Source organism: Episyrphus balteatus, chromosome 1 (genome assembly GCF_945859705.1).
Source record: "Episyrphus balteatus chromosome 1, idEpiBalt1.1, whole genome shotgun sequence".
In the NCBI taxonomy this organism is placed as follows: domain Eukaryota; kingdom Metazoa; phylum Arthropoda; class Insecta; order Diptera; family Syrphidae; genus Episyrphus; species Episyrphus balteatus.
Window position 1 is genome coordinate 139,911,869 of NC_079134.1, and position 27,105 is coordinate 139,938,973.

Consider the following 27,105-nt stretch of genomic DNA (forward strand, 5'->3'; position numbering starts at 1 on the left):
CCTTTTAAAAAAATTTGTGAGAGTAATAAAGAATTCCGATTCTCAATTTAGGTACTTGTACTTATAGCATTTTTTTTTAAATTTTTTTTGTATTATTGGAACCACCTCACCGATTTTAAATACATTAAATGGAAAAGAATAACTCATAGTAGGTACTGTTGTCGAGGTCCACGTCCACGCAAAATAAAAAACCCAAATTATAGTTAAAAATTATTAAAAACACGTTTTTCATTTTTTATACAAATTTTTCAAAAGTTTATTCTTTTAAGAGAGCCATTTTTTCCTCAATTAAATGACTCTGATTCTTCTTAATAAAGGAAGGGGTCAGATGATCTGTATTTTTCAATAATAATTTCAATTTCTGCTTAGATCTTTGCATGAAATGCTTAAAATTCCCATTATTAATAAAATGTATAATAATAAGACGCATAATCCCTTTTCACTCGTTTTTAATTTGAATAGTTTTCAATATATTATGTACATACATTTCAGTTACATATAACGAAAATTAATTTTTCGGAGCCAAGTTCAAAAAATCAAATGTAATTTTATTGTTTTTTCTATTTGTCTTTCGGATAAGAATTTCAAGCTTGCAGCCAAAAAAACAAAAATCTGACAAAAAGGAGATTTTTTACTTTTCAATTTTCTCGAAAACTAGAAGGCATATAAACATATGGTTTTCAGTGTTTGGTAAGCAATTAATTAAGGCAGTGTTCTTTATCATTCAAATTGAATTCAAATCCCCAGCCTTGTCAAAAATAGTATTGGATATGTTTTTTTTATTTTTTTTTTTTAAATTTTGACCATTGATTTTTAATATTTTTTTTTGTTACTTTAAGTAATTTTTAAGAAAATGATTTTTGCGACCAAATGAAGTTTTCAATTGCCAATAAAAAACGCAGTGGCACCTGGTGGCACCCAAATTTGGCCTTCATCGAAAGGGAATTTCATAAGGAAAAAGTTTTTAATAGTCTCTAACTGTAGGCAAGTGTAGCTAAAATAATATATACAAAAATATGAAAAAATCAAACCATTTTTTTCTCTTTTCTTTAAATAATTATATAAAATAATTAACATCTTTAAAATTAATAATTTCTTCGATTTACAATAGACAAACGATGGCTTCTTTACGGAAAAATAAAAATGTATGAGTCGGCTCAAGCTAAAAAAATTACACAGCTTTAATTTGAGGGTATTTTCACTTCGTTTTTTATACTTTCAACAACTTGTCCCTTTACAAAGCTCTAAAAAGTAAACTACAAGTCCGATTTTAGTAATTCTTTCTGATTTTGATTCAGATTTTATTCTAAAATTTAGAAATACTATTGTAATATTCTCCGAGGAACTTTAAATTTTGGACTTTTTTCCGCAAAATCCCCAGTGTGCGCCGCCCCGCTTGCCCCAAGTAAGTGTACGCCCCTGAAAATGGCCCACCTAGGAGGGCCAATATTAGACAATCGATTTTAGACAAATGCAAAGTGGAAAAAATGTAGACCAAAAAAAATATTTTTGAAATTCTTGAGCTTAAGTATAGCATTTTTTTTTATCAAAATAACATTTTATAAATTTTTGAAAATGTTTAAATTGATGAATCGAAAAATCAAGATATTTGGGGTATTTTGAAAAACAAAATAGGTAAGGTATGTCATTTTAAAGCGTTTAACAAGTCCTACGAATATTACTAGGCTCTGAGAAATGTATTTTTTTTAAAGTAATTTTTTGTCACATAGTGATATCTTTTCATCGACCTTAAAATCGCATATGGAAGCATACATACGTGCATCGTCAGGAGCTATTAATGGCGATGGCTGAACTAGGAAAAATTGATCCAGCCGTATCATGTAATACTTGCGAACACATTCTTCAAGGAACAGCCTTGAAGAGGTTAACTGTAGAAATGAGGAATAAACAAATGAGTTCACCTATTTCGGAGTAAATTTCAAAATTTTCAAATTATTTCAAGACAAATGTGGTCTTACTCCGAAGAATAGGTCCTTGTTCTACAAAACCCTAGCTCTGCCGGTTCTGTTAGAAGGAAAATTAACACTGAACTGAATGTTTTCTCGAAATGGAGCAAGAAAAAATTTGTCTTCTATTTTTTTTACTAACACTCTTATTACTTTTATAAAAATATGTTGTGCCTGGGCGAAACGCTTTATTTTGAACTACAGGTCAAAACAAAATAGAGTGATCAAAAGATTTATACCGCCTATACAATAATACGTCTACGTCTACTTTCATAAAACCAAATGGGGCCTATTTTCTTCTATTTTGTTCTGTTTATATAAAAACAACATTTGCTGGAGATTTATCGAAAATTAGGTTCGTACCTCAACTCTTTTGTTTCTACAAAAGAGTAACAAATAAGAATGTTGAGTGACTTACGAACTTCTCACTTGAAATTCGATACATACCTATTTACGTTTCAACAACTTTAAACTGTAAAACCACATACCTACACTGCACAATGAAAAATTAAAAATCTAATAAAGTTTTAAGGTATGCGTGTACGGATTATTCATATAAAGTTTTCAGATTGTTTTGTGAATGATTTAAACGCCAAATAGAAGGATTTAGTAAGCAAATTGTTTGTTACTAATGGATTAAAGTATCATTTAAAATCTTTGATCTTACAGGCATATATAGTCATTTAGTATAAATATTGATTTTGTAAAACTTAAAATATTATTCAAAATAAATTGGGGTTGACAACAATTTATTAAGTTCGTACGTCAGCTCTTTCGTTTATATTAAATTCAACTAATCCTGATTCCTTACTTTATCATTTTTAATTTTAGAACTGATGAATTATTATAACTTTTGGTAAGAAATGGGCGTATATGTATGTATTTATTTTTATGGAGCTATTAAACACTGATGTCAGAAGAGCATGAGCTGTTTGTGTACAAACTAAATGACGAAAAAATTGTTCTCGAAAAAAAATTCATGTTTTGGAAATAAACAATTCATTTACGTTAATTAACCTTTAGTTTTGCTTAAAACAAGATATTGTTTGAAAGGGTTTTGAAGTCGTTTACTAAACTTCGCTAACTTCTCGATTCATTGAACGGTAGAGATTAGAGTAATGTTGCTCCGAAATTTACCAGCCGATCATTTAGCTGAAGATTTCGAAAACAATTGCATGCTTGTGTGTAGAAATTGTTTTCAACTCATGAACAGCTAATTTCATAGATGACTTTTTTACTTGATCATTTTATGTCAAAATGAAAATTGAATAAAAAAATTCACAATCGCTTCGTATTCATGAATAATTCATCGAAGTCTAAACAAATATCTTTAAATAAAAGTTTGTAAACATTTTTGACACGTGAGGTATAGATTATTCAGATGAGTGTTTTATGACGAATGCCAAATTTTAAAGTCAACCTACAATTTAATGTCACGTTCATGTACCTACAACACATTTTTATCTGTTAATATTTTTTTTAACTGATCGTAAAAAATATACTTTGCATTCAAAGCTTTTTCACACAACATTTTATTAAGCTTACAACAATTTATTGAACGTGCTCAACAATGATTTACATTATTTTTTTTCTGTACATTATCATATTTAAAGCCAAAATTAACAAACATTGAACGTGTATTTAATAAAAAAAAGTGTCAAATAAATATAAAAAAAAAAACAAATCGTAAAAAATATAAAATAAATCAAAACAAAGCACAAAAAAATATACAAACATAAACAAAATAAAATACAAATAAATAGCAAACATAACTTAAAAGCAACAACAGAGGATATTATTTATAATAATATTGGGGAAATATATATTTATTATATTTTGGGATTTTTGAAAGGCCATTATATCGTTTTTGTATAAATATTTTTTTCGGCCATTCTAAGTAGGTATGTTTTTGATATGTTATAATATTATTAGGCAAAGATATTATATATTTTAGCTGGGGTGTGTGGGGATTCTCAACATCAATGGATTACACAGGAGTACATAGTTTTTACGAACTTTTATACATTCAATTAGATATATTTAGCTTTTTACATTTACATAATTTTCGTTATATAAATCCATCTGCATAGAAAAATTATATAAAATAAAGAATTTTTTTTATCTTACCTGGTTGAATAATTTTTAAACGAGCCGAAGCTTGAACACTTCCTGCTGGATTCGTTCCAACACATTGAAACATTCCAGCATCTGATTGTAGCAAGCCCATGATTCTTAAATTATGTCCAGCAACAAGTTGCATGTAATCATTTGGAGTTATTATGTCGCCATTTTTCATCCAATGTATCATTGGTTTTGGTTTGCCTCGAATTGCACATTCCAATTCGAGTTCTTCCTTTTCAAATGCCGACTTATCGGTGGGACTTTGAATGAATTTCGGAGGAACTTGAACTTGCAAAGTGGCTTGAGCGTCTAAGGAGTCGACTGTATTACTCGCTCGACATTGATAATTGCCTGAATCGATGTCTTCGGCAGCCGAAATTTGCAAGGATCCAGTTCCGAGGATTGAAAAACGAGAATCCAAGTCACTGTCAAAAAAACTTAAATTAAAAACTTTCCAAAAAAACAGTCAATTTTATAAGAATCCTTACTTCAAATCCAGTTCTTCACCATTCCTCAACCATCTTATTTGTGGTTTTGGCATTCCATTTGCCACACAATCAAGTGTCACAGTATCACCTTCTTTGACAGTCTTTGGTGATGGTCCAACTAGAAACGAAGGTGCAACTTGACTCTCTCCACCTTCGGTAATTTTCTTGATGTTCAAATTTGTTTTACTACTCAATCTCGAGACTACTCCCGATGTCACATTACATTGATATGTTCCTCTATCTAAACTTCCTACTTCGTCAATTTCTAAAGCACCATTTTGTAGTATGACCATTCTTAAATTATCTATTGTCAATGGGGCATCATCTTTCAACCATTGAATGACATTTTTAATACCAGGTTGAATGTGGCCCAGAATACAACGGAAGTAGGCTGTTTGACCTGGCAAGAGATATGACTCCATAAAGTCTTGATTGATTTCTGGTAAACGGGCAATGGATACAATTGCCGATCGACTAACTATTGTGCCAATTCCATCGACACTCAAAAGACATTGATATGAACCAGTTAAACCACGGTTCTGTTCAACTGAACTTATGTACAATGAACCGTTTTTAAGTTGTGTTCTAACAAGAGAAAAAAAAAAAATAAAAATTAAGAAAGAAAAAAGGTTGATGAAGGTTTTTCGACTAACCTAAATGTATCACCGACTATTCCGAGATCTTGACCATCAGGACCTCGCCACCGAATATTTGGCGATGTTTTGCCAGCTTTTTGATGTGAAGCGTGTTGTGTTCGACCAGAACATTGCAAAAGAACTGAATTACCTTCGGGAACAACTACATCTTGAGGTTCCAATGTGAATTCTAGGACTGAAATAAGAAACAAAAAAATAAAATTAATGGTTTTTTTTTTTAAAACAATTCATGGTATTTGCATTAGACCAATTTTATATCTAGACAGTAAATTAAAAGAAATTATATTATGTACAAAAAGTTATTCTCTTTTAAAACAGAAAGCTTTTTTTACGAATAAAAACAAACTCTTTGAGGGAAAAAATCTGTTTTTCATTTTTATACCAATCGTAATTTTTTTTAAATTTACTGTCGATAGCTCGAATTCGTCCAAATTGACAAATTTTTTTTGTGGTTATGTAAAAAAAAAACCTTAAAAAACTGGTAAAATACTTAAAAATATTTATTAGACGAGTTTATACCAGTTACAAAGAAGGTTTTGTTTTTTCCTTTTGATAAAAAATAAATTACAATGACAATTAAAGTTTATTTCAAAGGACTATAGACGTAAAAAATCGGTTCATTGTTTATACCAGTTGACGAATATGACAAAATATGAAATAAAAACATTTTTAGGAGATAGACACAGCTTTGAAGGTTTTATAAATTATAGGCGAGTTTATACCAATCACCAAATCAAATGAAGAATTTTTTAAATTTACTATTTAACTAAAAATATTCATTAGACAATTTTATACCAGTATGAAGACATTTAATCAATATTTTTAAAAACATTCCCAACAAATTCGGTATTATTTTCGGTAATATTGTTTATACCATTTATGGATTCCCGACTAATAATATTTTAACAGAACCTTAAAAAAGCAGTTTTTCAATTATTTATCTATAAAATTAATAAAAGGGATTTCCGCCACAAAATATCAAAATCTCGTTCGAAAGTAAATAAATTGATTGATATTTATACCAGTCGAATTTACAGCTAGAATGCACGCTAATTCTAACCGTAACACAATTTAACGCGGTTAAAAGGTATAGAATCAATTTATAAAAATCAGAATAAATTTGATTTGGTGCACTTTTTGTTTATACCAGTTGTACTTCTCATGCAATTTAAAAAATTGAGACTAATAAAAACCAATTTTGTTGTGATAATATTATCATTTTTATGAAAGGTTGAGTTTTAAAATTTTAGGTATATCAGTTGGATTGATATGTAAAAAAAGGATAAATATATTTTCATTTCCAATTTAGACAGTGAAACTCAGCTTGAAATATAGAAGAAAATGAATTATCTGAAGAGCGTTTAAGTTCATAGTTACTTTTTTTTTTATACCATTCAGCACCACATAACGAATTTGAAGAGAATCGATCAATTTTTGAGCTCAATATACCAAAATTCTTTCAAAACCTTTTTAAATCAAGAGAATGATGAAATGTTCGCGGTAAATGAATCAGATAATTTTCTATAGGTACCAAATAAAAACTTAACAGAAATTCAAAATATGTGGTAATGACAGACCATCAAAACCGATTTAGTTTATGGTAAATTAATTGAACAATTTTATACCAGTTAGAAAAAAGTAAAATGCCCGATTGGGTCGCACGAACTTGCTCTTAGAGTTCAAACTGCTTAAATTTTTAAGACTTTTTGTATAGAAATTTGGGAAAGTAGATACCTATATAAAAACAAAAAAAAAAATAAAAAAAAAACATAAAATTCGTTTTTTTAAAAGAATAAAACAAAATCTGAAATCAAATTGCCCTCCAAAACAAGTATGCAGTTTTCTTTGAAAAAAAAATTTCAAAATCGTTAGAGCCGTTTTTTAAAAAACTAATTTTTTACAAATAATTTTTTTGAAAAAAAGTTAAAAAAAAAAATTTGTATGCCATTTTGTAGAAATCACTGATCAACATCTTAAAACAAAATTTCATAAAAATCCAATGCTACGTTTTCGAAAATTTAATTTTTCAAAAAAAAATTTTCAAATTTTTTTTAAAAATCTAAAAATTATTTTTTTCAAAATTTTATTTTTGGCTTATATTAAAATTATACAAAAGCTTTTTCAAAAAAAGTTTCGTTGAAATCGAATAAGTAGTTTCAGAATAAATCGGATTAAAAAAAAAAAACGGTTCTATGGCAGGTACAGTTAATAATGATTTTCAAAATAAAATTTTTTTATTGAAAGATAACCCTTCATTTAAAACTTATGTACATTTGAATTTTTTAACAAAATCGTTGGAGCCGTTTTCGAGATATTTCAATTTTACTAAAATCGTTATATGACAAGTACCGTTATTTTTAGTCCAAAAAAATTATTTCCAAAAACCCCTCTGGAGAGCCACCAAATAACGCTACATACCAAGTTTGACATCAATCGGTCCATCCGTTTAGGCTGTAGCTTCGTTTACAGACAGACAGACAGACGGACAGACAGACGGACTTCCGGGACCCACTTTTTTTGGCATTGTCTATTAGGTATCGTAATGTCATGGAAAAATGTTATCTCAACTTTTTATGCAAAAATATACATTTTTTAGTTTTAAAATATTATTTTCACAATAGAGAAATATTTAATAAAGTTTTTGTTTTAAATATTAATGTAAATGAAATACAGCTGAAACAAATTCATAGCTCAATTCGATGTTTTCCTTCTCAAAATTTGGTTTGCATAAAAACATTGAAATAAACCACGTACTTATCTATGCTTTAAACCAGTTAATACTAATTCCAACATTAAGCTAAACAAAAAATCTAATTAACATTTTTCCAATATAAAGAACCAGCGGCAACCCCTTTCAATCTTGACTAAAGTTAAGAAACCACGCATATGACTCATCGCAAGACAACAATTAAAGGATTTTCTCTAAGCCTCATTTACAAACTAAATATATCAAACAAGGATCTCTACTTATCAACCTATTTAATCCTCGTTGCTTATTCCGACAACAATCTCGTATTATTTTAACAAAAAAACAAAATACAAAAAAAAAAGAATAACAAATCACTCAACCATTAAAAAATTACAACCAATTGAAGCAGAAAAAAAATAAAATAAAAACATATTCACCGCATATATCTTTCCTCCAACGAACATCAAAACACAAAGAGCCTTCCGCTTTAAGCTTTCATAATAACCCACCCAAATAACTCACCCTTAAATTACTCTCTCTCTCTCTCTCGGTATAAAGAGTTATAATATGTATAGAAACTCTATACCAACAACAACACATCGTTACTTGCCGCAAGCAAGGTAGACATATTCAATATGCAAATCCCCTCATTAAATCAACCTTGCAGCAAACGTTCTCGACGGAAGGCTGGACCCGAATAATATGCACCCTGTAATTACTTAACGCAGCAATTAAATGGGCATTTTCACGTCTGAGCAACTTCACAGAAAACAATGCCGTCCTAGTATAGTCATAGTATATAGGTAGTTTGTATGTGCCGGGGTCCCGGTCTAGGGGTATGAGTATTTTCGTGTGCGGCAACACTCACTCTGGGGATGAATGAAACTCTTGCATCCCTCTAGAGAGAGAGACCTTGTATGTGTGTGTGTTTGAATGCATTTCCTTTTCAAAGTTAGCACATGGATGAGGATGGTTGTAGTAAGTTCTGCTACCCCCAAACATCCATCGTCATCTCTCTTGTTTTCTACCACCCCCGCTTATAACCCATACAATCCGCCATAATCCCAACCTTCACAGTTTGTAACTCACTCTTGATCTTTTGTTCTTTCCGGTGCTTTAAGGTGCAAATGGCCGTGTGCAACAGCGAGAGAACCGGCTGTGAAGTTTATTAAGTGGAAAACTATTTTTCATTGATTAAAACAAAAAAACACAAAAAAAAAAGTTGCAAAATGAAAAATAAAAAAAAATATATATTTAAGCTGAAAACATACAGAAAAAGTATAACAACGGGAGAAGGCAAAAAAAAAAAAAAATAGGGTAATGAACTTTACTTTTATGTAACCATCAAGAGTGTAGTTATTATGATCGTGGGTGAATGCGTTAATGCGCTCTTTCGAGTGCATTCAAGGTACTTAACAAATTATATTGTGAATGCAATGAGCCAGCTCTTTAATTTACACAGTACAACTTTTTTGTTGTTTATATTTTTTATTCCTTGAACTTTTTTTTTTTTTTTCAAAACTTGGTTTTGAATTCAATTCAATTGGATATGATTTTGTTTTTTTTTTTTTTTTTCGTTTTAGGTGCTCAGAGGGTTGTTTATATATGTTTGGAGAAATAAAGGAACAAAATCTCGAAAATTAAATTCCTATGCTTTAGGTACTGTTCATTTAAGCATATTATTCTATTGTTCTATTTAAGTAAGAATTTGGATAGCTTCAAAAATAAACGCATGATTTTTTCGCAAGTTAATTAAGAGGTAAATATTAATTGAATGACAAACGAATGACGTCAATTTCTTGCTTATTCAAATAGCCTATTCCAATGATGACATTTTAAGACCGCACAAACTGCAAAATTGTAACTGTAGTTATTGAAAAACTGAAATTAACACATTATTTGGAGTTTTATTTTTTTAGGCCTAGTATTTAGAGAGAAAAATTGTAGATGAAGGATTTTTTTAGCTTTTACATATATTTTAATTTTGATCATTTGAGGTTAGAGTTCAAAGTGTGTTTTCACGAAAGCTGAAAAATACTACTACTAAAATAATATAGTAGCCCTTGGTACCTAAAAATTTAATACTATATCATTTTCGCAGTATTTTTTCGTATTAGGTAAGGAAATAAAAAGTTCCGCTAACGTCCGCCATTTTTTTTTTGTGGCGTATGTGTAACTTTTTATTATATTGAAATATTTTATTGGTTAATACAATTTGTAAAAGTTGTAAAATATGATAAGAAATTTTTGTATTTATTAATTACACTTTTTAAGAACCTTTTTTATTTTAAAAATACTAACAGATAATTTTGATCACGTTTTTGGGTCAAATAACCCCTATGTATGTACGTCTGGAAGAACAGGGTTCATAATACCTTTGGTATGAAAACCTTTTGTAGGAATGGAAGGGGTAAAGCTTCGATCAACATGATTTATTAATTTGTTATCAGGAGAAAATAAACTGTTTAAAGTTAGGCCAAAAAAAAAGGAATTATTACACTGAGCCAAAAAACAACGTAAAATCAATCGAAACCACTTTGAATCAATGGAAAATCACTACATTTTTAGCCTAAAGTGGAAAATGATTGAATCAAAGTAGCACACTTTAAATCTAAGTTATTCACACATTAAAAAAAAAATAAAAAAAAGTAAAACTGGCATCCGCTGGGGATCGAACCAGCTATACCTGGGTTGACAAGCTTGTGCTTTACCACTGTGCCATCTCACTTATAAAAATTGATGTGACAAACTGTAACTTAAGCATAGGATGATTTTTAGAAAATTAATGAATATATTTTTCACCATTGATTCAATGTAGAACGGATTAAAAATTACTATGCGTTTTTTCTCTGGGTGTACACTAACGATATTTTCAAAATATCTTCTGTATTTTTCCGGAATTTGACATAAACAAAAAAATAAATATTTTACAAGCGTTATGCTGCCGAGACTAAACTATACTTTTCTGAAGGTTTTCTGTGTGCAACTGGAATCCGAAGTCAGAACAAATAAATCAACTCCCGTTTTGAAGTAGGAAATGCAAAAAAAAAACGTTTTTTTGAAGTTATACTTCTTATGGGAGGGTGGGTATGAAAATTTACTTTTTGACAAGAATGTCAAAGGGATTATGACGCGATCACCCTGGGTCGTTTCACCTTTAGAGTAGGCAGTACTTTAGTATTTAAAAATGGAGTACGCTGCGGTACGGCAAACATAAAACACACAACACGTTGCAAGTTACATGTTTCATGTGGCAAGTTGCATGTGGCAAGCTGCATGTGGCAAGTTGCGTGTGGCAAGTTGCTTGTGGCAAGTTGCATGTGACAAGTTGCATGTGGTAATTTCCATGTGTCAAGTTGCCAGGGTTGCAAAAAGCTCACATTTCAGCTCAAATCACAGCTCACCTGAAATTTGAGCTAACTCACTTTTGAGCTAGGTACCATAGCTCAGCTCGTTTGAGCTGAGCTGAAAGTGAGCTGAGCTGAAAGTGAGCTGAGCTGAAAGTGAGCGCCCCCAACTTCCACCGCCTATATCTCGGAATTTTGAAGAAAATGAGAAAAAAAGTTAGCGGGGACTCTAACCTACATTTGGGTACAACTCCCATCCCTGTAGGTGCACGCGTTTTCAAACCGGGAGAACTTAAAAGTAAAAAAAAATAGGCACGATTCTGAAAAAATAGGCATGATGTGGCGGGTTAACATGGAAGGCGATTTTTTAAAAATCTGACAATGTGCAAAGCGTAGGCCCATGACACAAGCTATCATTTGGCATCACTCCCAAAAATTGCTCTCAGTGGTTTAGCTTCCAGGAGCGTTCAAAGATTGGGGGATTTTTCGAAAAAAAAATTTACCCCAACTTTCAAACGCGATTTTCTCGGAATTTTGATAAAACTCGAAAAACCGGATTATACCACTATCGAGTAGCTAAGAATATAAGCTATCATATGGAACCACTCCCATGTCTCTAGGTCAAAGCGTTCAGCTCCCAGAAGCTTTTTCGCGCCCCCAACTTCCAACGGCTTTATCGCGGAATTTTGAAGAAAATGAAAATAAAATTTTTGATGCCAAAAGGTAGCGGGGACTTTAACCTACATTTGGGTACAACTAACATCCCTGTAGGTCCACGCGTTCTCAAACCGGGAGAACTTAAAAGTAAAAAAAAAATAAACACGATTCTTAAAAAAAAGGCATGATGTGGCGGTTTAACATGGAAGGCGATTTTTTAAAAATCTGATAATGTGCAAAGCGTAGGCCCATGACACAACCTATCGTTTGGCATCACTCCTAAAAATTGCTCTCAAGCGGTTTAGCTTCCAGGACTGTTCAAAGATTCGGGGATTTTTCGAAAAAAAAATTTACCCCAACTTTCAAACGCGATTTTCTCGGAATTTTGAAAAAAAAGTACAAAAACCGGATTGTACCGGAATGTGTTTTTATGATAAAAAAAGAAATATTTTACTAAAAAAAGTAGAAATATATTTACTATTAAAAAAACCAAGAAAAAAGATCACGAAAAATTATCTGTTTTATTTATAAAAATATCCATGTGCTAAAATAATTCCATTTATAACTAGAACCAATCATCTTAAGCTATGGTGTTTTATAAAAGTTTAAAATATCTTCATATTTCATTATACTTTCCAAATAAAAATCAATGTATCCTCTCACCCATCACAGCTCAGCTCAGCTCACTTTACCTTAGCTCACCCAACAGCTCAGCTCAGCTCACTGACAGCTCAGCTCACCCAACAGCTCAGCTCAACCATCAGCTCAGCTCATAGGTACATAGCTCAAAAGTGAGCTAGCTCAAAATTTGAGCTGAGCTGTGAGCTGAGCTCAGCTAGCTTTTGAGCTTTGTAGCAACCCTGCAAGTTCCATATTGCTACTACTAGTGCTGAAGCAAACACAATTCTCATAAAATTACCACATCGCACATTTTATGCGCAATTCATTTACTTTCGTTAACCATATACCGTACGTTCTGAACCGCACAACATGAGTAAATTTCACAGAATAAATTGAAAACTACATGGACGCAAGGAAGATGAAAGAATTAATTTATTGTTCACTTGATAAAAATGTAAAAAAACTAAGTGTGGATTAATTACTTAATAATAGAAATTAAAAATTACAAATGAAATTCATTTACATATACTGAATGAGAAGTATAACTTCAGTCGCGTGTACATGTGTACACACACTCTTTTTTTTTTAACTATTTCGGACGAAACCAACAATAAATCTTAATATGTTTCGGGAAGCTACTTTACGTATACTTTTTATTTAATTTTCATTCAACAAAAGTCAAAATTGTTCTTCACCGTTCAACGAAACACAAAAAATTTTGTTTCAAGATTTCTTGGTAACTTCTCCATTACTACTGCTCGTTCTTGGCATGCTACGGATTAGCAAGATTTATTTTTTTTTAAATCGCGATGAAAATTTTGAAATGTGCAATAGTGTTACCACAGTGTTTTCACGCATTGTTTTGAGACTTTTCACGCATACTTAGCCAAAAGTATCAATCCGAGCTTGTAGGCAAACCAGTATGACGTCCGAAGTTTCCCAACTCCTTCTGGGTATCACTGGAAGCTACGTTCGGCGATGATTGGACGAAAAGTAATTTCTGATCTGAATACATTCAGTCAAAATTATGCCTCACTTGAAAAACAATTATGAAAAACAAGTACACAACAAACAAACAAAATGTTTAATTAATTAATTTATACATTTAGGCTATTTTCTTCGAAAGGAATTTTTCAAGGCAACTAATACATTGCTTTACACAATTGGAAGAAATTAGCGACCAGTTTTTTTTTCACCAATAAGAAATAATAGCATATAAGCAAGCTTTGTAGACATTTTTTTAGAACCAAAATCGCTTTTTGCATATTCTTTTCTAATGAAATTGATAAGTGTGCACAAAATTCTTTGGAAAAATTAAACACTACCAAGAGTTAAATGGTAAAAACAAATTCTGTAAATAAAATTTTTTCAAACAACTTTTATTTAAAAGATAGGTACCTAATATATAAATTTTAAGTTTTTTTTTTGATCAAAGTATTCAAAACTCTTAAAACATAAATCAAGAGTGGAATAACTCTTTAACTCCTGTGAATTTAATAGGTATGCATTGTCATAGCTAAGTGTGAATTCTAAGGAAAACATACCCTATATTGAAAGACTTTGCATTGCAGTAAAAATTAACACCAAACCCTACTCAATTATTGTTTGAGAGAGTAAACTTGAGTAACTCCAGAGTATTCGTTTCGCGGAATTTTCTTCTTTTTTGTATTCCTACCACACATTTACCGGCTCCGCCACAGCACCAAATATCCTCCATTATATAGAATTAAGTTTGTGGCACAGTTGCGCCAAAATACCCATTTATAAATATAAATACTTCTTATGCCCTTAGAGGCAAAACAGAAGCTCTTTTCTCTCTACAAAAAAAAAACACAAACTGTCGTGCCTCTTTCCTATAAAAAAAAATTGAAAAGTTACAAAAAAAAAGTATTAAATCCGAATGTAACGTGTGAGTTTGTGTGCACTTGTGCTTTTGATGGTTATTCAGAAGGACGAGGGAAGCAAATTATTCTCTCCCGTTCTTCTTCAAGTTTTCAAGCTTCAAGCACAAAAAAGGCTCAACTATACTACGACTGACTACGATGACTATATGACGACATGATGCACTTAAATATACATATATCGTCATAGTCATCGTCGTCATAGTAAACTCGAAACAGAAAAGAGAGATGTACATAGATAATAGCGCCGCCTGGCAGCCAACTTGGGGGTCATTAATCTTTGCTCCTTTTATCCGCCTTTCGTTGACTATATTTGCTACCTCTCTACTGGAATTGGATGGAAAGGAATGGAATGCCAGCTATGTCTCCAGGTGGAACAGGCCAAAACAAATGAGGTGGAGACTTTTGTGTGTTGGCACGACAACCTAAACCTTCTAAACCACCACCAGATCTATAATCCAAAACCAAACCGAACCGAACCAAAACCCTAGCTAAAGTAAAAAGAAGATCAGGAAGTATGAGGACTTTGGTGCGGATAGAGAACAGGAGAGCTGATGACGCTACTTGTCTCCGAAGGCTAATTAAACCAGTAGATGGCGTTTATTAAGAGCATGTCTACATCTCGTTAAAATATCTGTAATACTTGGGGCTGATTTATAGACTTGTTTTCCTTTTGATGGGTGGTGGTCTGGTCTGATGGTGGATTGTGGTTTTGGTTGCGCTTCTGCTATAAGGTGATGGGGATGACATTCAACCCCTGCTGATGTCGCGCCATCTATGGGGAAGAATTGAAAAGCCGTTGTTTGCATATTCAACAACAAGAACAACAACAACAAAAGTCACAGGAAGGTTAAGGAGAGAACAATGAATATTTGATGTTGCCCAAAGGCTGGCACCACCGCTCTACAGCTTCTGATAATATTGGATAAGAAGTGTATTTGTATGAGGAAGAATTTGCAATGCAATTACCACATTTTCTATGTGTTTGTGTGTATTTTTTTGCTTTTTTTTTTGTGCGTAAGGATAAAGGACCTCGTCGTAGAAGAAAAATTATTTATTTATTGCAATGCCCTTTGGGATTGATGGAAAATATAATAAGAAACAAGGAGAATGAAAACACAACCTTTTTAATAGGAAATGTTAAATAAAATAGAAGAAGAAATAAGATGAGGATAAAAAATTAAAAAAAAAATCAGAGAAAACATAAGAAAAAAAAAATATAATGTCATCAGAAACACAGATTGTTGTTTCTTGGTTGAATATGTTTTTTGTTGTTGTTGATTCACTCGTATAATAAAAATGAAAAGGTTTCAAGGGATAAATTACACATTCGTTTCAATTTAAGGCCTCATTACGGTTTTCATGAGTTATTCATTTTAAAATGGAATAATTATGGCCAGAAGCTTTTTTTTTTTCTTTCTGTGTATTTTTGTTTGTTTTTTATACAAACAAAAAAAAAAAAAAACAAAAATTACGGCATCAAAATGGAATGTGACAACATGAATTATAAATAAATTGTTTGACTTGAAACATATGGGTTTTGGAGTGGTATTTTTTTTAATGTGAGTGAGGGAAATTCTGAGAGATTTGTATATGGGATTTCCTTAAGATGAAAGGAGGACTTCCTCAATTGGGTGGTGATTTTGTTTTCGAATGGGACTTACAGGTTGGAAAGGGTTTACTAATAAAAATGTATAAATAAATAGTTTTTGAAGGTAGAGCTATAAGCGGATGAATATTGAGGAGTATTGAATATCGATTTTTAATTAGTTTTTTTTTACCATTTTAGAGAAGAATTTCAGCTATGTTGTCAATTAAGGATTTATTTATTTAGTAAGCTTTCTATAAAAAAAAGATTGATTAAAAAAGATTGTAAGATGAGTCTGAAGTGGGATCAATGGTTAGTGTCTCTTATATTATTTCTTTAAATTTTACCAAGAAGTTTGTACAGTTTTTGAAAAGGGGAATCTCAATCGGTAATATTTCCTTCTAAGGCTTTTTTCTTCATAGGCGAATAAATTAATTTCATTTGAAATAGTGCGTATTCAAGAAATTGTGTGAAAATTTGGAACATTAAGGAGAATTAACAAAAATATAACTAGAAGAATAATTGTTAAAACGTTTTCTGGACTAGGTTAGATGTGCACAAGTGGTTTCTTGGCCAGCGTAAAAAAAGCCAATTAAACAAAAATAAGGTTCCTTTAAACTGGCATTTTTTTTACGAGAAAAGGAGCATTTATGGAGGCTCATTTAATGCTAGTACTGAGTAGTTCCAGAAATGGAAGAGAAGGTTTGGTATACGTTTATACTAACCATAAATGAAGAAAAACTAGCAGCGGAACTGGGGCGAATAGAACTACTTAAAAAGGCTTTGCAAGCTTAAATTGTATTGCTGCTACATACAACTCAGCAGATTTATAACATTGATAAAACTGCATTGTTTTGGAATGTGTTGCCAAAAAACTTTTTTTTTTTGCTGAAAAAAAAGCTATCGATGGAAAAATTCTAAAACAAAGCGTAACATTGCTTTTGGGATGTAATGCCACATAGTTTCAAAACTTTGAAATGCCTGTAGTGGTTCTTCAACAGTTTTATTCCTAAAGTTAAGAAAAATTGCAAGGTGTCAAATCATTAACCTCTGATTAATCGATAATGATCCCTGTCATGGAGCAGAAGAAGAGTTCAAGGCTGAGAGTGAAAACCTATGCACTATGTTGTTTTTGCCACCAAACATCAAAATTTTTATACAACTAATGGATCAAATTGGAATAAGAATAATAAAGTTGCATTAAAATCAAGCTTGCTTTCGTCAATCATTGCTATGGAAAACGAAGACAATGAAAAATTTCAATTTACATTAAGCCTTCATTTTGGTATTAAAATACTGGGAAAAAGTTTCATCTTACAATAATTAGATTCTTAAAAAGTGTTGGAACCCAATCTCAAATGATTAAAAAAAAAAATCGCTTCGACAGTAGTTTTCGATTAAAATTTAAGATATATTTTTGTAAGTTTGAAATATCATCCAGCCAGCCTTAAGGAATTTTTAAAGATTGAGCTTTAAAATTCGAGAAATTTTTAACGAACAAAAATGCATAAAAAAATTTCCCACAAAATCACAACACTGACTTACGTATCGCTGGCTGAGAATTATAAGGTTGTATTTCATAATAAATAAAAAATATGAGTTTTATACACCAAAATTTTCGTAATTTCAACGGCTCTCAGAAATTAAATGGAAATTAATGGTGAAGATACTGATAAAAAACTCATACAACTTCCATGGTTTCACACAAAATTATTAATATAATAAGGCTCCATGTTATTTCAAATTGCAACATAGAACCCTTTTACTGATTTTTTTTAAACACATTGATTTAGGTTACATAGAACTTTTTAAATAAAAATAAATTAACAATAGGGGTGGAATTTGCTAACTTGATAGTCGATAGTTGATACTAAAAAAACAACGATTTTGCTCCATAATCAAGTTAGCCGATTTCACCAGAGAGCTTTTTCTAAACGACAAAGATTTTTTTTATCTAATTCTGTACTCTTCAAACCCAAATATGTAGGTACTATTCAACCTAAACTTTTACAATATTTCATTCGGGTCCTAACCTAGATATTCTTTTGCAATATTTCATTCGATATTCTTACATCTTAATTTAGAATTGGAAGTGATTTTTTGAAAACTTTATTTTCATAATCGAAGTTGGGAATTTCCTAAAGTCCGTATTAATAAACCAAATGTTAAAGAAACACTTAGTTTTCGTAACTTAAAACAACTTAACTTTAACTTGAAGAAAATTTACTTACGTTATAAATGGAGATAAATAAGGCACTCCTCTAAAAAAGATTAAACAAACTTTAAATTTTTTTCATACATTTTGCACCGTAGATGGTTGTTTTTAAGACGACGGTCTTTATGGCAAAAAGCATGGAAAAATTCTCTTAATTTAATACAAATTCTAATTGTTTTAAGCATGTCCTTATTTAAAATAGAATTTGACAAGTCCTTTCAATGTTTAGTACGAAACTTAAATAAAATAAAATTAAAATAAAATCAAAGCCTATTTCACGATGAAAGTAAATTTTTTTCCATATAAAATACATTTTTTACATGTAAGCTCTTTATAACTATAAGGTCCTATGTTCAACATAGAACCTTTTTTCATAATTTTTAACAAACTTTTTCATAAAAAGGTTCTATGTCATTTTTTTAAAAATGCTTATATAATTCTTTTTTGTGGTGAAATTAATGTTTTTTTTTCATGGTTTTATGACTTTTTTAGGGTCCTTTATAAGATTACATCAATAATTTACTGCTATTTAACTATTTTATACAAAAACTAGTCTTAAAAAAATCTATGACATCGATTTTCTCAAAACTAAGGTGAGTTGACATACAACCCTATAATTATCAGCCAGCGATATGTATATGTAGTTTCAACTATTGCACATTAGTTTTAGTGAACATTTTAACAACTTTAATAACTTCAGTCATTCATTTGATTTAATTTTAAGGAAATTTCAAGAATGCTTTTAACGGCTTTTTTGAAAAGAAAATGTATTTACCTTTTAATTAAAGATACAAAAAACTATAAATGAATTTCATGATAAAAGCAGTAAAAAAGTAATAACAAAAAAAAAATTATTAACAACTCCTATAGTTTTATATACAAATAAAAAATCAACACGATCTTTATTTTTAGTTAATTTCTTTATCAAAACTCAATTTTCTTTGCATTGAACACTCTCTTTCTCCAAGGCTACACTCTGTCTACATTCCAGCAAAAAACTTCAATTCTTTTGCATTTCAACCATAAATCCACAATTTGTCTCATTTATGTTCTAAAAGAAAAATTTAAATTTCACACCTTGACTGACGACGTCTATATAAAAGTTTCCACCTTGAAAAAAATATCCCCATAAAATTTAGAATGAATATTGAATTTATTGTTATGCCATCGAGACATCAGAAATAATTCCTCATAAACAACCAAACAAATTGTATAAATTTTTATTTTCCACACAAAACAAAGTAGAAAAAAAAACATTAAATGCAAATTACATTCCATTGAATAAGCATGCAACAGCTCTCTCTCATGCATCCAAACGTATATTTTGTACCTCTCAACAAAATCTAACAGTGGCACAAGAACAAAGAACCTTTTCATATCGTTAAACTGACACATCGGTTTGCACTTGAATGCAATTTATTTCTCTTTCAACGCAGACTGTGTAGACTAACTGGCAAATAAAAAAAAAATTCACAATAATTCATGTTTCCCTCCTCTAAATTCAATGCCAAATCGAATGTCCAAATCAAATTATTTGACATGTTCGTCTGTCCAGTCAGTGGCTCGTTCGTCAGTGTTGCGTTGGTGGTCAAAAAAAAATATGGGCGTTAGAGGTTATTGCTTGTTGGTGCAGCCAAATGCACCAGAGGGATTTTCAACTAAACAATGTGTTTTGGTGGCACACACAAAATGCTTAATCACTGTGATTTGCAATCACCCAGGTGGTGGCTACTGTAATTTGTCATATTTTCAATTAATTTTAATTTGTAAAATACAAAAAAAAAAAAAAATAGATGATAAACCACAGTGAATAGGGAATTTTTATTTAAAAAAAAAAAAAAATAACGTATACACCATAGTGTACTCACAATTTTTGATTTTGCTCATTAAATTTAACGCATTTTTTAAAAATGTATTCGTAATCCTTAAATATTAATTTAAAATATTTTAAAAATGTACGAACCTCTGAGTAAATATCTCAGTTTTCATTAATAAAGATCTTCATTTTTAATTTAATCCCGCACAAGACTATGGCTGTCCATTAAAATCTTTCAAATTTTTTATTTACATTTTATATAGGTACTATACATGGAAATTCATATAAGCTGCTAGGGTTCTTGGTAAAGAATTATATCCGTCCGTATAAATAATTTTTGATGGAATGTCATTAACCGAATCGGATAAAGTATCGGTCGGCCACACGCACGCATCAATTGCATACTTCACTTCCACCACCGCCCTCTTTTATTTTTCACTGCAAAAGCAAATCCTTAAGCCGACCGACGAACCCAACGCACACATCGGACACCAGTGAACCAAATTAATTCGGGTATTCCGCATATAAAAATTCACCACGCGCCACAAAACGATTTCATATACGTTGCATCATCGAAATTTAAATAATATCGAAAGGATGGATGCGTGCACTCGACCATACATGATCTATCTAAAGGCTAAAAAAGCTTAAGCCCTCACTCTTTCATTCTTCCGCACGTTGCAGCAAAATGTTGGCCACAAAATATAAATCTGCATATCTTTACTTGGAATTCTGGAATATCCCTCCAACTTGTCGATATTGGATGTGGATATGAAAACTGTTGCATGAAACTTTTTTTTCTGATGGTTGTCATGTCTGTATGAGGTCTTCCTTGGTTTTATGCAGGAACGCACTTTGATAGATGAATTCGAAAATTATATTTTTTTTTTTAAATCATCGACGGCAGCAGGGCACAGACAGACGGCCGGTGGCGGCGCGCGCCTGCCCGGCGCACAGTGTGTCGTCCCCTTATGATAAATCACTTTTTTTTTTGTTAAAAATTAATATTTTTGCTATTAAAATATAATTTAGAAGTGTCAACTCATATGAAAACATATTTATCTTACAAAATAACCCAGGTTATGTATTCAAAATAAGCTCCGAAACATGAGTACCTCGGAAATCGAAAATATTTTGAGGAATTTATGGGAATCTTTGAGAGTATATATTTCACGTTTGGTAATTGTTTGAAAAATTTTGTTAATGTTATTTTGTTTATTTGAGTGTTGTTGTAAAACGTATAACAAAAAAAAATTAAATTTATAAAATTATATATGAGTTATTAAAATTTCTTTGATAAATGGCCAAAAAAAAAAAAAATTAATTTTTAAACTTAATTTAAAAAAATACTTATTAAATCATATCGATAATTTTTTTATATTATTTTGCCATAGGCTTATACTTAATATTGGCAAAGTTTGGTCTGCTTCTGTTTGCGATTACCAGAGATATTCACATTTATGTGCTACGAGTCAAGTACTCAAAATAATTAATTTTTTGAGAAACATCTTCAAGGGGATCACAAAAATGAAAAAATCGATGTTTTTAATAATTTTTAGCCATACACAAGTAACAAAAAGCTGTTTATGTAATTAAAAATATTTTAAATATTGTTTTCAACAAGAAAAAAATTATATTTTTCTGCATACTAGATTTTTAATATAATTACTTGACCCGGCCACGCTCTACTGTGTATTATAGCGTATTTACCAACCTCGCCGATATAAGAATTTACGAAAATGCAAATAAAACGTTATTTCAAAATTTGAAAGCGATTGACAAAAAACTATTCGAGATTTGCTATGAAACGCAAATAAACATACGATTTTTTTGTATAGAGAATATAAACAAAACAAGTTGACTTCAACTTAAGATTTCTCAAGGTAGAAAAAAGATATTGAAAAGATTTAAACGGGCTTTAAAAGAAAACATTTAGTTCTTTTAGAAACTGTCACAAATTTATTTAAAATAAATCACCACGTTCAAGAACATAACCTCAAAAACTGTTAAAAAACGACATTTCAGATTTTCTAACGGGAATATTTCAAAAACGTGATATGATAGAATTTTTCTGAGTTCGGATTCGAGATCAGCACACCAAAAACCTTACGAAAAGTATATTTTTGTTTATATATAAAAAAAAAAATTAATTTTGCTCACAAGTGGCTTCTTCAATAAATGTTAATTTCATAAATTATACTAAAAAAAAAGTAATAGGTTGTTTAATTTGTTAACTTGTAATTTTTTTTTCTATTCCTGCCATAAAAACACAAAAAAAGATATTAAAACTCCAAAAACTTAGCTGCAAGTATTTATGATAAACTTTTGTATGGGCTCGACACACTGTGCGGCGTGGAGCCATCGATTAAAAATGTGGTTAATAGCTGAATGACTTTTTCCCATACTTTTCTCCCGAATGCAACTATGCAACACGGCTATTAAAAAGTTTTTTTTTTAAGTATAAAACCGAAAAGTATACATAAAAATGAAAAAGACCAAATTGTGCGGTTATTTTCGGATGAAAACTTTTCGATATTATTCCCTGAAAAATTAAAGTCCTAAAGACACACTCTCTATATGGGGCGAGAAGATTTATATTAATGTTGGGTGATTTTAATAGTCCTGAGGGATTTTCATCTTCACTCTCATTAAAGGCATCCGTAATTATTCAGTTTTATTAGCCTTAAAAATTAAAAAAACAAAGTGTTTCAAAGGAAGTGGATATGGACTTAAAAGTTGAAGGCGGAAGTTGATTTAAGAACATTAAATTAAATTTTTTATACATGTTAATTTTTTCAAAGACAAAAATATGTATATGAGATATACACAAATCATACCTTTATTGAAATGAAATTAAACTATGGTTTATCATGGAATATTTGTGACTTCTTGCAGGTCACAAAGTGGTTTTTTTTTTATTATTGTTAATAGAATCCAAAACTTAATTACTTTCAGTGTAAACGTTGATAAAATGAAATGGCTTTAATAGACCTATACGAAAAATGTAGCCTTTTTAATTTTATAAGAAATTTTAACTTAAAAAATAAAAAATCGTTTTTAAAACTTCAAAAATTTCTTTTTAAACATCCATAAATTTAAATTTCTTGTACAGCAAAGAATTTTAAGATTTGTTTTTCAAAATTTTTCAGAATTGCGAAACTTACTTTTTATACATTCCCTATCATTGTAATATGTCTGATTTTTACCTTCAGTTTGTGTCTAACCTGTTTGCAAGTAAAAAAAAAAACTTTGGAAATTAAAAAAAAAAAAAATTGCTTGTTGAGAATTTGATTCCAAAAGTTTAGGCTCTTGTTCGATGTACGCTCAAACGAACCGAGGCGAGAGGGAAAGACGGACGTACATTATGACGAAAACAACTTTTTTAGACTTTTCTATCTTAATACTATACCTAGCTTTGATTAAAACCTCGAAATTTTCTATTCGACTTGGTCTTCAAGTTTATAGATAAAAATTAGAAAAGTATTAAAAATTTTTTTTTACAAAAACGGACATAATGTATCTCTATAACTTATCCATGTTTTTTTTTTTTGCCAAAAAGACTTTCGTCATCATTTAAGCGGTCACATATTTTTAGTTAATTGAATATTTTAATTTCTATTTAGGGCCAATTTTTCTATAGTCAGTTAAACAGTCAGTTAGTACTTATTCCTCAGATATAGCAAAAATCATTTTTTCAACAGGCAGATAGCTATTCCTAGGAATAAAACTATCTGCTTCTTTCAGAGACGAATAAAAATTATTCTAAGGAATAATTTCCATACAAATTTTGTTTCAATTGTCAAAGCTACTTTGAAAGAATTTTGACAAAAAATTCACAGGAACACAAGAAAACAAAAACAATTATAAATAAAAACGACGTTTAATTTTGAATATTTTTGAATTTGACAGTTTTTTTTTGTTATTCTGTAGAATAAATTATTCTTGATTGAAAAATTCAATTATGTTATCTGGTTGTTTATGAGCCTAATAACTTTATACGTCGAACAGTTAACTGACTTTTTATTAGAAGATTGAAAAATCGGCTCTTAATATAATAAGAAAATCATTTTATTTTAAGACTTCAAAGTTTGATTTGAAGTAGATACGCATTTAAAAAAAATGAAAGGGGCGTATTTATAGAGACTGTTTAAGCTGCTTTTAAGAAAGACTCGAGTTTATCATATTTAAATTGCATTGCATAAACTCTAGTTTAAGTTAAACAAAAACTATGTATGGGCCCCCATAAATTTTCTGATTGAATTTATTGATGAACACGCTTTTTGTGAATGCAGCTCACAAAAAGCTTGAATCATAATCAAGTTCCGCCTAAGCCTGTGGTAAGACAGTGTGATGGTATAGATTGTAATTTTACTTTAAAGTCCAATCCAATTTAAAGTACAATTTAAAGCATTGAAAGATTTGCTTGTTTCACCAGAGTTTTGGGGTTCGAATCCCAACGCTGCCCAATACTTTGTTTTTACAAATAACTTTTTTAATTTCTTAAGACTTTTTTTTCTAAGTGCTAGTGACAAAATTTTCTTGAAGTGTTATGTTTTCTGTTTGAAAATGTTTTGCTTTTTTCCGAATTTGAGCCATTACACAGTGCGTTGGTCAGTGGACAAAAATAAAAAAATCAAGTCCATTATATGATGAAAAACCGGTGCTTCACATGAAGGGATTATATTCGACAGTAATAAAACACGGTTTTTCACTGTTAAAATACAAAATTCAAAAAGATTAGTGGTGTTTTTCATGATATTTTGATTATTCAAGCTCAAGTTCAAATTGATGTTTATCATTTTTTCTAAGTGAAAACAAATGTTCTTGACTTTTTTTTTTTTGTTAATTATCAAAATGAATATCGGTAGATCAGGTATGTATTTCAGTTTGCTTTTGTAAAGTGAAATTAGTATTTAAAAAATTTAACCTAAAAAAGTCTGTTTTTTGTGACTAGAAAACTAAATTTATATCAGACTGTAGCAAGCTGTAGCAGAATCTTGTATACCACAAGGTTCTGTTATATTTCTACTTTCTAATCATGCTCACCTTTTTTGCTCATACTTGCTCATTTTCAAAATATTTACATTTTTGTAGACTCATTTTCAGTACTAAAAAACAAGGATTTTTTCGAAAAATTGGCTTAAATTGTAAAATTTTCAAACATAAAGGTGGTTTATGAGTTTGTTATAAGAAAACAAAAGGCTGTGGATGCTAAAGTGCCTTTCAAAATATGTTGTTCCAAAATATCGGGGAATTTAATTGCACCTTTGTCATTTTTTGGACAATTTTCTCACGTCGATTTTTTTTTCTATTTTATATGTTTTGTTTTTTTTTTTTGTAGGAATCAAGCATTATAAAAAAACAGTCTTAAGATTGAATATAAAAAAGTTGGACTTTTTTTTTAAGGAATTTTGCCTGCAGAGTTGGCTCTCATTCGATATTATTTAAATATTTATTATTTTTTTGTGAAATTTATCATTACTTTGATGAAATATACCATGTCCATAAATATGTGTTTCTGAAGGTTTTCTTATTCAAAGAAACACACATTTTTTATATTCTGATTTTTGTCCACATCCCCCATACACTCGACGCACTGTGCATTAGTGCGTTCGTTATTTAGGTTTTTTTCGAGAATCAAATTCCTGAGTGGAAAAACTGTTTCTAAATAATAATAAAAAAATCCTCTAATTGTTTCAAATTTTAATTCTTATACTAGATGGCGCCCCAAGAGGGTTAAAGTTTTTTAATCATTTGAAATAGGTATGTGTTGACTTATGAGGCCATTTTTTTTTTATATACATAGACTTCAATCAAAATTTTTTGATGAGGTTCTTGTCTACATTAAACAACGTTTTCAAAAAGGTATAAACCATTTTTCTATGACCAGGGGTTTAGTCAGGGCATGCACGTTTTTTTTTTAAGGGTTATTAAAGCAAGCATGTTTTATTAAAACCAGCATATGAAATAGCATGAAAAATAAAATAAAACCCTAATAAATTTTGATTGAAGTCTATATCTAAAAAAAATGGCCTCATAAGTCAACACATAACTATTTCAAATGATTAAAAAACTTAGACCCTCTTGGGGAGCCATCTAGTATTAAAATAAAAATCTGAATGTTTTTTTTTATTTCGAAACAGTTTTTCTACTAAGGAACTTGATTCAAAAATAACGAACGCCCTAATGCACAGTGACGAGCAAAAGTGGTCAAATGTTTTGCCTTTTTTGAAAAAGTTGTTTAAAACTTACTGTTCTTTACATAAATTAAATCGTTTTATTTTATTATTTTTCTATATTATGCCACCATTAATTTTCCTGATTAAAATTTTAAAAAATGCTTCATTGTCCAAAAATGGAGAGTATCATATTTGTATTTGGACTTGACCAATTCTGCTCGTTTTGGAAAAAGGCTTTTGTTTCAATATATTGAGTGTACTAGAATTAATTTTTACCACTTTTAACAATGCCTCGAGATAGGATCTATCAATCTGTGAAGAAATAATTTTAAAATTCGGTCGTATTTCAGCTTAATGGAAAGCTCAAAGGTCATCGCTTTTAGACTTGTGTTTTTTTACTGCGCTCACAATTTCTTCAAAAATTTCAACAGATTTTCAGCCAAAATGGGTCAGGGCCTTATACTGACTACGCAACTGTCTTAAATTTCTGATTTCCGAAGAAATATTTGACAATTTTAAAGGTTTTAGTGGGGTCTTCATCTAGTTGAAAAATGATATCAGACGACACGGAGTCTTCTTTTGCCAAAAAAACTTGTTAAATTATACCGTTTTATATCAAGATAGATTTTCCTCTTCATCATATCAAAGGTCGGGAACTCCCCCCAAAAACTCAAACAGAACATCACCAAACCTTTTTTTAAGTCAAAAATCGTTAGGTTAGATGAATTTTTACTAAAACTTTTGCTAAAACTTTAACTATAACCACAAAAAAGAATCAATAACCAATGGGAAAAGTAGATTGGATTGACGAGAACACAGAAGAAATAGAATGCAAATCTAGTTACTATCCAAAACTGGAA

The 27,105-nt window shown here is 30.3% G+C and overlaps 2 protein-coding genes across 4 annotated transcripts in view; both read right to left on the reverse strand.

Annotated features, from left to right (window-relative positions):
* LOC129907187 (protein stand still) overlaps positions 1-27,105 on the reverse strand; it is a 123,201-nt gene that overhangs the window by 49,597 nt on the left and 46,499 nt on the right. The window lies entirely within an intron of this gene.
* Positions 1-27,105, reverse strand: part of LOC129907170 (neogenin) — a 409,252-nt gene that overhangs the window by 20,034 nt on the left and 362,113 nt on the right. For all 3 annotated transcript variants that reach the window (XM_055983259.1, XM_055983258.1, XM_055983257.1), the window contains exons 2-4: positions 5,230-5,407; positions 4,577-5,161; positions 4,095-4,513 (exon numbers count right to left, since the gene is read on the reverse strand). In XM_055983259.1, the coding sequence (XP_055839234.1) occupies positions 4,095-4,513; positions 4,577-5,161; positions 5,230-5,407 (1,182 nt within the window). The remainder of the gene's footprint in view (positions 1-4,094; positions 4,514-4,576; positions 5,162-5,229; positions 5,408-27,105) is intronic.